The sequence below is a fragment of the Apteryx rowi genome, unplaced genomic scaffold (genome assembly GCF_003343035.1).
Source record: "Apteryx rowi isolate R43461 unplaced genomic scaffold, aptRow1 scaffold_13, whole genome shotgun sequence".
NCBI lineage: Eukaryota > Metazoa > Chordata > Aves > Apterygiformes > Apterygidae > Apteryx > Apteryx rowi.
The window spans coordinates 5205451-5219081 of record NW_020447530.1 but is presented as its reverse complement, the minus strand read 5'-3'; the positions used below and the strand labels follow the sequence as shown (position 1 = coordinate 5219081).

Sequence of the window (13631 nt, the reverse complement as noted above, 5' to 3'; positions counted from 1 at the left end):
CATGTAATTTTATTTAAATGAGAATTCAAGTCATTTTGGATGCAGGAGAGGAAATTTATTTGTTTTAGCACTGCCTTTCTTCAGCAGCACTAATAAGGTGTTTTGCTAACCACGTACAAAGGGCGCAATCGCAACATCATCTGTCCCAGTCCCCGAGGCAGTATTTGCCTGACACCATTAAAGTGGCAAAGCAATTTATGTAGTGCGGGCTGTCTACTGAAAGCAGAACAAGATATTCAAACTCCATTTTCCTCAACCCTTTAAGCAGCCAGTTTTCTGCAAAGCAAATGGCAAAGCTGCAAAGTTGGTTCAGCTGGAGTGTATGGGACACCTTTACAGCACCAGCAAACTAATGGGAACTCAAGGTTGCAACACAAAGCAAAATTTGGCACAGAGAAGAAGAGAGGGGACATTCTCCCCCCACCTGCCCCTGCCCCTTCACCGTCTTTGAAGTCTAGCAGCCAGATGGTAAAGTTACAAAAGGGGCATCTTGGCTGTGAAGGCTCTCGAAACCATCTTCTTACTCCCTGAAGAAGAGAGAGGGGGACTCTCCCTCAAAGGGCAGCAAGGGTGAACCATGAAGGCTCTTCCAGGTCTGCAGACCGGGCAGTATTCTGATCTACCCAGGTCCTGATTAGAAGTCCAAAAATGGACTTCTGTGGAAGCTTGTCTGCTTGAGTGAGTAGGGTTGGCCACGTATTTTGCCAGCTTCTACATGTGGAGTTTTTTTCTTTTACTTTGAGGGGAAAGAAGATGAGAGGAAGAATAAAGATGCACCCTCCTTCCTAGGCCCCCAAGATTTAGGAAGTGGAAAGGAAGGGAAAGCTATGAGGATTCCCTTGCAGCTTCCATGGAGGAATGGAAACACATTTTCATGGGAACCTCTGTCCCAGTTCTTTATGCTACAGGTCTCAGTAGCAGCTGAAGCTTTTCAGTTTTGGTAAAGGCTAAGCTCATCCTGCTCTGTAGGATGATACAGGAATCTACTTAGCAAGGTTTCTCTCATCATCCTAGCAGCAGGTAAATCAAACAGAAGCTAGAAATATCCAAACCAGTCTTGCATGCAAGTTGACTCTTCCTTTTGAAGCAGTACATACAGAGCTGTTTTTCACAATACTAGCTTCCAGATCTCCCCAGTTCCCAGGAAGGTACTTAAGAGATGGAGATTCCAGAACAAAGTTTATTTAGTTTTTATACTATATGCTATTTCAGTGGGAAAAGTGACGTTAACAAACGTTAAGACTGTCTTCTTGTATAAGCAGAAACAGAATAGCAGTACAAAATTTACTGTGGCACACATCTGTCAAATGATTGCAATGCCCACTACCCAGGGACAAGGCTTTTGTTCTGCAGTTATAACATGATTACATCCATTCAGTGCCAAAAAATAAGTATCCTTCATTTTGTTTTAATTATCAGTTTACTTCCGACTTACCAGCTTCCCCCTTTGTTGAGCAGATCTGGTTTCACGGAGAGTGTACACGTCACCACAGACGGAGATCTCCCGCCAAACTCCAGGTTTAGATTCTTCAGTAAACCCCCCTTTTGGGTGCATGACCAACACACCATTGGTTGTTAATCCATCCATGTGGCCATCAGGATTTTTCCATTTTGCTGCTTTTTCCTGCATGTGACACAACCACCCCAGAAGTTCTAAGTCTAAAAGTTTTACACTCTTAAGTTTTAGTCACCAAAGTCTACACTTTTACCGACACTGTCTAAAATGTAACATTTCCTTACTAGCCAGCAGTGCTTAGACAGATTTCTAAATAAAGCATTTTAAAAAGTTTCTTCTGCCAGTCTTGCAGTGGTAAGTAACAACTTGTGTTAGGCACCTCCAATTACTATTTGTTACTTCTAACTCACTTGAAGAGCATCTCTAACTGGAGGTCAGGTCGGAGTTGAGACTCATGCTTTCTTTACTGACCTCAAAGGCAAAACTAACATAGATGCTCCTGACCACTGTAATGGAGTATTAGTGCAACGCGCACATTTGGTTTGTATCATGGAGTTCAGCACCCAAGACTATCACAGCAACTTAAACTCACAGTGAGTATCAAAAGAATATAGCAAGCAAACAAAGAAAAAAATATCTAAAGCTACTGAAGTAGAACTCTGTTGTTAAAGACAACTATCGCCATGAGTGGTATTAAATCTGGTACATAAAACTGCAGTTTCTACTTAACATTGAGGCTGATACACTGGGGTAGTAAGAGTCTAATGCCAGTATAAGACATCAACTAGCAAAAGGGAATTTTGCAGCTTGAAGGTAACACAGAATAAAAATGAATTTTACCCATATTTAAAAATTAGTAGTAGTACTTACACCAAGAAATATGTTTTTAGAAGAGTCAAATCCAGCTGCAAAAATCCTTGCTGTATATGGTGGGCTCCTGTCACAAACAATCCTGCATGCAAAACGCGATATGGTGCTCTGTGTAATCTGAGTTTCATCACTGTTTTGACTGCCAGAAATTGTATCCGTTACTACAAAGTCTATGGGGCTTTCTGTTGACCTCCCAACCTGCAAAAAAAATCGAGATAGTGGTATAATTATAAGTAGTCATAGGGGAGGGAAAAAAACATAATAATAAAAAAAAAAAGCATTAAGGGTGCAGTCTTGTCAAGTCAGTGTCGATCACATCAATAATCTACTGAGTTTTTGGATGCCAAGATCCAACCAAAGACCAATCTGTTTTCCATGTTTGCCCTAGACACAAATCCACTGTTTACACTGCAAGACAAATTTTCACTTATTCAGCTGATGTGTATGCTTGTCCAATMCAGCTACAGTGATTTGTTTGATGGGATATTGTCAAGAGCAGAAAAGTATTGTCCCTGTGATATTTCCTAATCCTACCTCTACAAATTAGTTACCACTGTATTCTGTCAATTAAGAAAAAGTTAGCTTGAAAATAGCAAGTTTTATTCATAGTTCTAGTTCCAAGTTCATTTGCCATGAAAATAATGGTCGTTTTAACTCAGCCATGTTAATATACCATAACAAAAAGCTACCTACCTTCGCGTTTTCAGAATCTGTATTTCAGCATATAAAAATTCTCAGGTAAAGCCCACAATATGATTATATTTGCTTCTAATCATGCATATGCATGACTAAACAAATTCAAAAAGAAAAAAAAAAGAAAGCTTTCTTCAGGAAGAGACACCACTGATCAGTGGCAAGGATATTTTTCTATCTTGACACCTATAAACTTTAATTCCAAAACTGGAAACAGCTAGGCATCTGGAACAGATCATTTCATTACAAAATAGACAAAGGGATCTGACTGCAAACCAAACATAGACACAGCAGCGAGACTGTATCAGTACTTCTACAGGCAAATTACTATTACACCAGCTTTGAGTGTAACTGAGAAACCAGAGCTGAGGAACAAAAAGAGGAACAGGAATGTTCTTTTGATAGACATACTGTGATTGAATGGGAAAACAAGGTTAGTAATATTCTTCACATGAAACTATTCTAAATATCAAGAACCCACATTTATATGACATAACCTCCTCAATAAACATGATCTCAATGTCCTCCAAGAGGTCACATCCTGCTTAGCCTCTTGCTCTTCCAAGTTAGCCACGGGAACGCTGGTTTGACTCCATCAGGTGCATAAACATCTCTGCAAACTCTAAATTCACTGTGTCTGCTTAAACACTAAAGAAAAACTCTTGAAGAGTTAAACAAAGTGATATTTTTAATACTTAACCCTTGTCATAAATGAACTGGTAGAAATGGTACAGGGTTCTCCCCCATACTTCTACTTTCAGCTCTACTTTAAAGTGTCAGTAGAAACTCAAACACATGCTGAAATTCACATCTTGAGTGACACATCCAGTTCTTCTCTCCATGTCACAGCTCTCAACCCAAGTATAAAACGCAAAGAGTTTGTTGCGGGAGAAAACATCAATGACATTCTAAAAAGGTCTAATCAAAAGTATTGCACTTGATTTTTTCCACAGAAAGTAAAGTGACTACTACAACACCCAAGAGACCATTTATAAACTATTTCCAATTCATGCAACTTGACAATTTCAAACTAAAAATTATCGAGGAAATTACAGTCTTCTTCCATTTATAATACTATTTCCAACAGACTATTTCCCACCCAATGTAATTCTTGCCAAAGGAGTCAGCATTGATCTGTAGCAGGAAGCTTATTCATGACTTTGCATAGTGATAGAGAATAGTTAAAAGTCTTTTAAAGGATAACCAGTAAGGAACATTGAATATTTTGGTCATTACAAATTTCTGCCTGTTGAAGTCTCTGAAATACATAACTATCAATGCTTTTAAATGCCATAAAAGGGGGAAAAAACAAAAAAAAACAAACTGTCGTCTTGTCCCTTAAAGCACGCGTTAGCTCCCAGTCTTCATCATATCCTACCAATCTGACAGCATGAAATCTGAATATATTGAGGCAAGCATTAACATCTATAGACAAAACTTTGTGTTTAGAATTTCTGAAATTGCTTGAAATTAAGCAAGAAAATAATGCCTTGATTCACGTCTCATTTGTGTCAACAATATGCCTATTGAACACGAAGCATTCTATATTTTTTCTCTTGTTTTTCAAAAAAGCCTTCAGAGAATTAGTCCCATGTAGTACTGTGCTACATCTAGAAATGATTTTAAAGTGAAGTGCTGGAAGCTATCTTCAAACGGTGTGAATTTCCCATGCTTCATACCAATTCAAGAATGGTTTTAGACCCATTAGAAAAGAAAGCCAAACAGTAATAAATGCAAAGTTTGATAACAACAACACATTCATCAAAAAAAAAAAAAAAAAACCACACAAGTTTTAACTCATCTGATATTGCAGTCAGACAACAGTCACTACACACCTAGCTCAGTAGTTCAAAGCTAGTCTTTAAGTAACAGACTTGATCATATTACTATTTCTCCAAAGTTTTGTTTCTTCACGTCCAACATTTTATCTCTCCCTCTTCTCCCGTCTCATTTTTACTTCCATCTCCCTTTATAGCATAGGAGACCTTGTCTGGAAAGCTTTTGGCTGCATTTTGGGAATCTTCTTGTGCACTGTGCCATATTGCATACTGTTTCCCTAAGTTATTTCCAACAGCCAACCATGAATCTTCCAGCTGATGCATCAGGCAGCTTCTGTGTCTACACTACAGGCTATTGTTAAAAGCTATAAGAGCCAGGCAGTCAATCAATTTGCTAGTGTCTACTGCCAATCAAAGAAGTTCTGTTGAAAAACCCCAATCCTCTGAGACAAAGGGAAAAAAAAMCAGACAACTTGCCAGTAAATAATTTAACAGCTGCAGATTCTCAGACTTCAACAGCATTTCACTCTGATGGCCRGGGAGAATTCGACCGTGCGTCTTTCGAAAGGCTGTTCTACTCTGAAAAGACAAATCTTTGTATTCAATGTACCTGCTTCCTATATAGATTTGTAGTTATTTATGGTACTGGCTATACATTTCAGTTCCTTTTAGTGCGACTGACAGGTATAATCAATACATTCTTGGCCTGCCAAACTATGAAGGAGCAGGTTCTACTCCAACTTGATGCATCATCCACAGAACAGTACCTAAATTCTCATGCAAAATCCTCATTTTTAGCAAYATATGGACTAGAAAAGGAACTACTTGACTTTGGGAGATGCCACAAGGAACATGTTAGAACATCCTTGCTATTAAATGAAGAGATCCTGATCTGGATGTCTTTAAGACAAAGAGAGCTCCACAGTAGCAAACAAAACAAAACACCCACCATAACACAGGGGAATAAAAGTCCAGCAGAAAAGATGACTATTCTTGATATTGAGTACAGGACACTAAGAACAGAATCATATGATGAGGTGTCCAGGACAACCTTCCAAAGCATGTGACCACCTGCAAGTTTCAAAGTCCTGCTACAGGAGAGCGTGAAGCCATTTTGTTAAAAAGGTCCAGCAGGAGACAATTGTATTTCACTCAGTCACACGTCAAACAACTGGGGAAGAAGAAAAAGCACCAACCTTTGTATTGTTTCCAGCTTTCAGAAAGCAAAAACATTCCTGGTCAGATCTTTAAATAGTATTTTCAAACACCCTTTCAAAAATACACTTACTTGGAAATAAATCTTCGTATTATCTTCAGAAAAAAGCAAGTTAGAAGAGCAGAGGCAGCACTACTCCTAGGATGAAACTTTATTATGTAGTCACTGAATACTTATATAAACTGAACAGCTAACAAACAACGGCAGACAGCAGGCAGAGTGTGCATGCAGGGATTTAAACCCATTATTAACCAGTAGGTTTATGCATGAAAATATGACAATTTTCATTTCATTATGGAAAACTTTAAAGGAATTGCTATTTATCTATAGACAGCCTGAACACTGCTCCTCAATGCCTTTTCAGTTTCCTTACTGTCCCTTCTACAGGCTCCCCAAATTTTCCATGTGTGCTTCACTTCTGACAGTCATCTATTCATGCTTCTCAGTTACAAGCTAGGAAAACATAACACAAGTCTTTCTGCATTTGTGATCTTCAAAAGTTTTGCATTTGTGTCTGAAGCACTGCAGAACACAAGTCACAAACAGCAGTCCTCACGTTTCCTTCAGAGAAAATGGACTGACTACAAACTCTCAAAGAGAAAGAAGGGGAAAAAAGATGACAGCTTTTTGTGAACTGTGACCCTCCCTTACTTTGAAGGGAAATCAGCTCTAACCCAATGGACTCTGTCTTCATGCATTAGAAACTTTATCCTGGCCAAGAAAGCAAAGCAAGAACTCTATTTCCCATTTCAAGTCACACTTTGGCTAAGTTGTTGTTAATAACTGCCATTTTATGCTTATCACACTCCTTAGTGCTGTTACCTTGGTGAAGCTGTGCAGTGCTAGTATCCCATTTTACAGAGGGGAAGACTGAGATAAAGAAAAGCTAAGCGATTTGCCCAAGATAACATATGTAGTCAACAGCTAAGGAGAGGCCTCAAGCCTCAAGATAATGCTACAGTTTAGGCATTACTCTTCCCTTTTCAGCTTCTGTATCCTTACAAATGTTCTACAGAATCCAGGAAAACACATTTGAAAGGAAAACAGCAAACTCCAAGGACTGCTGCTCAAGCATCCCTTGAATAGACAGCAAGCTTTTACGCTGTGGATCAATAGAGGCAGCATGGAATTTGCTACCGTGAGCTACAGGTCAGCAGTAACAACCTTAAAGTAACTTTTCTCTGAATGCACACAATCAAATTCCCAGGAATAATTAAAACCTAATGGTCTAAATTATGGAAGTCTCTTCAGCTGCTGTCTGGCATCTCTTGAACAGCAAAATATCACCACAGTCTACCAGACTATTCCTCTTCTCGCTGCCATGGCCATTAGAGCCTCTGGGCCAAGGCTTGGAGTGCAATCCTCCAAAGAGCGCAACTGACAGGAGAAATACAAGTAAAGAGAGGCAATTCAGGATAAGATGCTCTAATTACAGAGGTCATGGACAAGACAAACCTGATTAGTCTGGACTGGAAAAGGTTGTGCATGTTTGTTCTTTCAAGCTTGAAGTCTAAGGTGGTACAGAATTTCTCATCTCTCAGATTATATACCAAAAAAAGCATCGTGTAAGAGAATAACTTAGGCTACCAGAATATTAGGTGATGTAGAAAAATCCACATGCATACACGGGAAAGTGTTGCATATAAGCAGCTTAGAGAAACTCAGTACAGTCCCCTACACCATTTGATACACTTATATACTCTTCAGGAACAGAGTTTCACTACTATTCTTCCACCAGTTCAGATTCATAGAATGGTTGAGGTTGGAAGGGACCTTTTAAGATCATCTAGTCCAAAACCCTGCTCACTCAAGCAGCGTCACCTTGAGCAGGTTGCCCAAGACCCCATCCAGATAGCTTCTGAATACCTCCAAGGATGGAGATTCCACCACCTCTCAGTTTGTCTCCTTCAGTGCACAGCTCCTACATCCCTTTCCATCTTCCTCCCACCCTTCCTCCTCCCCCATCCCATGTCCTGTTCCTAACCATTTCCTTTTTACTCCAGCTCCTTGATTAAGTGGAAGGTGGGGAAGAAAGTGTGCATTTTTGTGCTTATTAATGAACCCAAACACTCCATTTCTTTTTCAGTGCTATTTGTACAGGTGCTACACTATCCTTGCAGAAAAAGCAAAGTACAGCAAAAGTAGTATGGATGTTAACAGATGCTGGCACTGGTTTGAGAAGATCAGACAATGCAAAATTTCAAAGCACTCACAGAGCGGGGCAATAGAGTTTGGCCACAAAAATTTGTAAAAATAGAGAGAACACCCAACATTGCTTTTTAAAAACAATTCATTTGTAACATAGAGTCTTACCTGAAACATGTCTGTATCTTTATCATGAGTATACTCCACCACAACAGTCTGGTTTCTGGATAACGTATAAGAGATACTGTGCTGACCTTTACAGCTGATAGCCTGTTGAATAAGAAAATATGTTACACACAGCTTCCACGTAAATATTATAATCAAACTCATTTCACTATACAAACAGTTTTGACCATGATCAGGAAAAGCAGAGCAGTGTTCCATAACATTTTATTACAAAGTAGAGTAAATACAATAGGATTTTTTGTTTTGTTTTTTAATAAACAAAAAAACCCTGCAGTTGTTTGCTTCTGCTTTCTATTTCTAAAGCACTTGATACCTACCAATTCCATAGCTTAGATTCCCAACACATGGTTTACTACCTGTAAAAGGAAACTGATCCCTACAGATATGGATGTAGCATCAAATACTATATAGCATTTCAGTATTTAAAACAAGACTGCAAGAGGACAACTCCTGTTACTCAGTTCTATTTGACCAAGATTGAATCCTTTATTGTTTAGACTTCCCAAGTTTACACCTCTACGGTTGTCTTTTTTGAAAAAGATTTTACTAGTCCACCAACTACTGCAGAGAATGAAACAGAGAGACATCACCCCAACAAAGAAGTTGGTCCAACTCAGAAAGAAACAGTAAGAATTAGTTTTCTTACGTAAATAAACATGGTATATAATTGGCACAGCAAAAATCAGTAAGAAGAGGTAGGGCACAACAATCTTCTCAGGAACTCTGAGGCCCAATGGACAAAACTTCTGCGGCACTGACAATTGCTGCCGAAGCTTGAAGACTAACACTCACTTGAAATGATTAAGCAATGTCAAAAGTGTTGAATTAATAGGTTAACTAAAACTTTCCCCAGTGCTCTGCTGAGTGGCTTCGTTTTCTAGAAGAGTTTCTCTCACTACCTTCATTCCTTTATGCTGCCCTTCTCCTACAAAATCACAGGTAACAGATAGGGATGGTTAAACTAAACAACTAAATACATTTTGCTCATCTGTCTGTCATCACTGACAAAGTCTAAATGATCCCAAAGCTACAAATAAATTGTTAAACAACTCACTAAAAATATATATCTTTGAGTATTAGAGGTATAAAGACACTACATGAATACTAAAAACCTAAGGGCTAGCAAAAGTAATGACGTAAAAACGCTGAAAGTACATCTAATGGCAGAATTTTTGTAAGCTACATGCATTTGCAGCAACGGATTACAGAGAGCTTTTGCAACATGCCTCTCATTGGAAGCACTTAGCAGCTCCAACACCTGCTACAGATTTAGGCTTAGGTGATGGTATCTGGAGGCAAAGGATTGACAAGATGACCTTTCCCAGTCCCTTAAAGCCTTATTTTTATGCCACTTTTTTCTGGAATGTAGCTTTTAACATTTAGGAGGTTATGTGACTTCAAGCCATAAAGTCTAGCTTCACTGTTTTTGCCTCAACTGTTAAAAAGTGAGATAAATTTAAGCATATTTGGTGATCAGTGGTAAGCTAAAAGAGTCTAAATCTCTCATTTGAAATTTATAGTCTTGGTTCTAATAATCATCATGCTGATGCACAGTATGCTGCAAGGATGAACAGTATCTCTAAATACAACACAGATGAGGTCAATGCTACTTTGTGACCTGCTAGGAACCATACGTCAAGTCCTACTGAACCATAGGACTGAACCATACATCAAGAGCTTTTCCTCTTTGCATGCTTGACAACTAGCAATGAGATCTCAAGCCCTGAGTAGGTCTCAGGTGCTACTAGAGTATAATGAAATACCAAAAGTGATGAACAAGAAACCCTTACACCCTGGATTTTAGGTGCAACATGACAATAATTAATTTATACCCACATTATTAGATAGCATTTCAAAAATCAGAAGGTAGTAGCTTTCATACAAAATTCATGAAAGTTTTCATTCATTTCCACAAAATTATGTGGCAGTTARGAATATAACAGCAACCCTTAACCCGATGGTCGTGACTTTGGCTCCAGCCRGTTCATGGAGCACCAACTGCCAGGGGCTGGGCGACACTCGCAGGCAGGGGTGGGTGCCCTGAGCTTAGGCTACTGTCAGACAAGATACGGGATCAAATGTAAACTCTGGTCAGACCCAAGACTGCAACTTTTAAGGTTTGACAACAGCATCTAGGCACAGAAAAAGAGAGGGGGAAGATAAGAATTTCTGGAAATACTTAGGTAGGGTCATGTCCTCTACCAATTCATGGGAGAGTGATACAGTCAAAGGGGAAAGAAGGAAGGAAAAAAAAAGGGGGGGGGGTAGAATTCAGCACTGAGTTTCCAGTGTARACACAAAAGATTAACTTGAGATTTCTGGAGCCTACTAGTTCACCAATCTCAGTGTCAACAGAACACATCTACTGTGCTACAAACCAATTTAACCAGCATTACTTATACAAGTGAATTACGTAAAATTGCCTGCAGAACTTTGGAATTACTAACACATTTGAGCCCTATTAAGCTGAGTGTGGCCCGTGTCTCATCTGAAATATTAGTCTAGGACATAGTCTATACATTTTCTTTTCTATCTCCTTTCCCTTCCCATCTTTTCTTCCTTGTCCTATTTCCCCTCTTCTTTGCTTTTCATTATTTCAACTCTGTTATTTTCAGTGTGAAATGCCACATTTCCTGGAACTGTATAATCATTTCTCCAAAAAAGCTAAGAACGTTATGAGAAATGTTTCAACTTGCACGTTTTCCAATTCAAAGACATTTCACATGCATTTTAATTACCTGTCTCAAAGCAGTTGGCCATTTACAAGCCAAAAAGAAAGACCAGAATATTTCAGGAACTAAACAAAACACAAAAGAACCGGTCCAATGAACTGTGAAAAGAAAGAGGCAAAAAAATCTAATAAAACAGTTTTGAAAATGGAAAGCAGCCATGGGGGGGGGGGGGGAGAAGCATTTTGACAGCTTGAGAAACTGCAGAATGACAGCAATACAAGTCCCCCAAAAGTCCAGAGACCGATTGCCCCAACCCCCTTATAATTCTTATTGGTTTGTAGCAACCAAAACAGTGAGGTTCCCCCTTCACGGCTTTTAGCATTCACATTTCCAGACTCTTCTCTGCCAGTATGATTTTTTTATTTTTTATTTTTTAATTGCAGCTGTCACAATCACACTGCTCTGGGAACTGAAGTTTCAAGAAAAATCCTGACTATCACAAGATATGTAGCAGAATCACAAGTTCTAGCAGATGACTTAAGAGTTTGAGGTTGGACCACTCTGCTTCGCACCTTCTAGGCAGGAACTAAAACAGGAATGAACAGAAACCAGGCACTAAACTGGCAACCTTAGCTTTGTCCCCCTACCTCCACCCCAAGGAGGTCTAGAGCTACTAGAGCAACAGTGCGTGCATGTTTTCAAAGCCTGAACTCACAGTTGACCAAACTTTTGAGCCTCTGGGCCAACATCAGCTAATTTTGAAAGTGGTTTTCTCATATCTCTTAATGTTAAGTTTAATGAAAATCAGCAATTGAGCACAGGGAAAAGAACCTAATGAGTTTCCAGCTGAAACAAGTGCTGGCCAAAAACTCACTGACTTATATAGTTTGAGCCTGCCAAACCAATTAGAAACACATGCCTCTAGACTGGCCATAGCGCACGCAATCTCTTGTCCGGTAGGAATGCCGTTAGGGAGATACAGGCTAGATTCATTCTGCTGCCTACAAACAACTTGTTTTGTATTTCTGTGGATTACTTGAATTCAGCAGCTCAAGACAGTTATGTGTTTGGAGGAAACAGATAGCAAAGTGGGGACTAACTGACAAAAACCATCACGAGCAGAAGAGAAGGAAGAAATAGCAACAAGAATAATTCCACTGCTAATGACTCCATGTCCACACTGGGGCTGGGGGACTCTAATATTAGGGTCCAGCTGTGTGGCACCCCCACTGCCCAGGTTTCCTGTCCCAGGGCTTTAGGGCATTCAGAACTGGTACGCGTTATCAGCGGCAAAAAGGAGCTGTACCCGAGAAGCCCCACTGTCTCGGCCCCACACTAACATGGCCCAATTTTTAACCATCAGCCCCATGGCGCTTCAAATTTTCATTTATGTCCTTCCCACCCAGTCTTGTTTTTCTCCTGCTTCCTTACATAACACTTTTCTTTCGTGCTCCTTTGTCTGCTTTCGGAACGAAACCTCATTACACAGCAGTCTGCACCCACAAGCAAAGCAGCAGCTAAAGGCAATGGCTTACAAATTCATCAGGTCCCAGAGGAACTTAGATCAAATATCACACTGTTTACCCAGCAGCGATGCTGCAAGTCAGCCAGCACCACGAACATCCCACCCCACCAATTCTTTGCTCCTCATCCCCCTATGCCCCAAAGATAGAAGCTATCCCTTTTACCATCATTTCAGGAACTGAGAAAGTAAAATTCCTTTACCTCATGTATAAAAACACCCTGCAGGCAAGGGGAAAAAAAAATAAAGATGCATTTTAAAAAACAGTATTTCTTCATATTCGGTTTTTTTGGTTTTTGTTTTTGTTTTTTTTTAAACAAAGATACAAAGGATGCAAACCACCATTTAAAAATAAAATAAAATACCTTATCAGATTAGATGTAGGCCCAGCTGACTGGCAGCAGTACGCAGCACCAACGTACAGCATTACTGAGGAATGGAGTGACACCATTGAGACCATTGACACTCTCTCCTAACCACGGACATCGTAGGTGACTACTATCACGGCAATAAACAAACTTGAACTATTTCCTGCCATACAATGACAGATTAAAGCCAACACATCTTCAGAAACGCCCTTCTTCTATTAACAACCCACAAAGAGGTACAACTGCAGACGACCATCCCTTCCGCAAAAGGGCATATCAAAGCCTACAAAACAATCTAAGCTGGAGATGAAATCCTTTTCCAAGAGGTATCCTCTACCTCACACAGTGTTTGGTTTCTCCAAGTACAACACCACGTTTTCCCCAGACTCCTTTTTTACAGGCTGTTCTTGGAGAACTCTGAAAGCCCCCGTTTGGCACAGAATGATGAAGTAGCATCTAATCTTGACATTCGTCTTTTGTAGTAAGCATGCTACTTTTTGAGAAGTAAGGGTGGAAGAAGCATTCTGGCTTAAGGATCAAGCCTGAAGAAAGGCTGGCAAAATACAAGCGTATTTTTTTTCCCAAATTATACTAGTTATTTTAATGAGAGATACTGCATTTATCTATAAAAACCCCCTCAAGTGGAAAAATACACGGGCCTCACGTCCCTCCTCAGGCAGCTCTTCCCTATTTAGGCACGTCTTCTGGGGTGCTGCAGCTCTCTT

General features: G+C 39.7%; 1 protein-coding gene across 11 annotated transcripts in view; it reads right to left on the bottom strand.

Annotated features, from left to right (window-relative positions):
• PELI2 (pellino E3 ubiquitin protein ligase family member 2) overlaps positions 1-13631 on the bottom strand; it is a 97246-nt gene that overhangs the window by 20804 nt on the left and 62811 nt on the right. For 9 of the 11 annotated variants that reach the window (XR_003251980.1, XM_026056248.1, XM_026056240.1 and 6 more), the window contains 4 exons: positions 8327-8428; positions 5275-5376; positions 2327-2524; positions 1436-1624 (listed from right to left, as the gene is read on the bottom strand). Coding sequence is in view for 10 of the 11 variants with exons in the window: in XM_026056248.1 (XP_025912033.1) it covers positions 1436-1624; positions 2327-2524; positions 5275-5376; positions 8327-8428 (591 nt within the window). In the remaining variant the exon portion in view is untranslated. Of the gene's footprint in view, positions 1-1435; positions 1625-2326; positions 2525-5274; positions 5377-5746; positions 5876-8326; positions 8429-13631 lie in introns of those variants that run through there. The other 2 variants (XM_026056242.1, XM_026056241.1) reach the window with 2 other exon arrangements.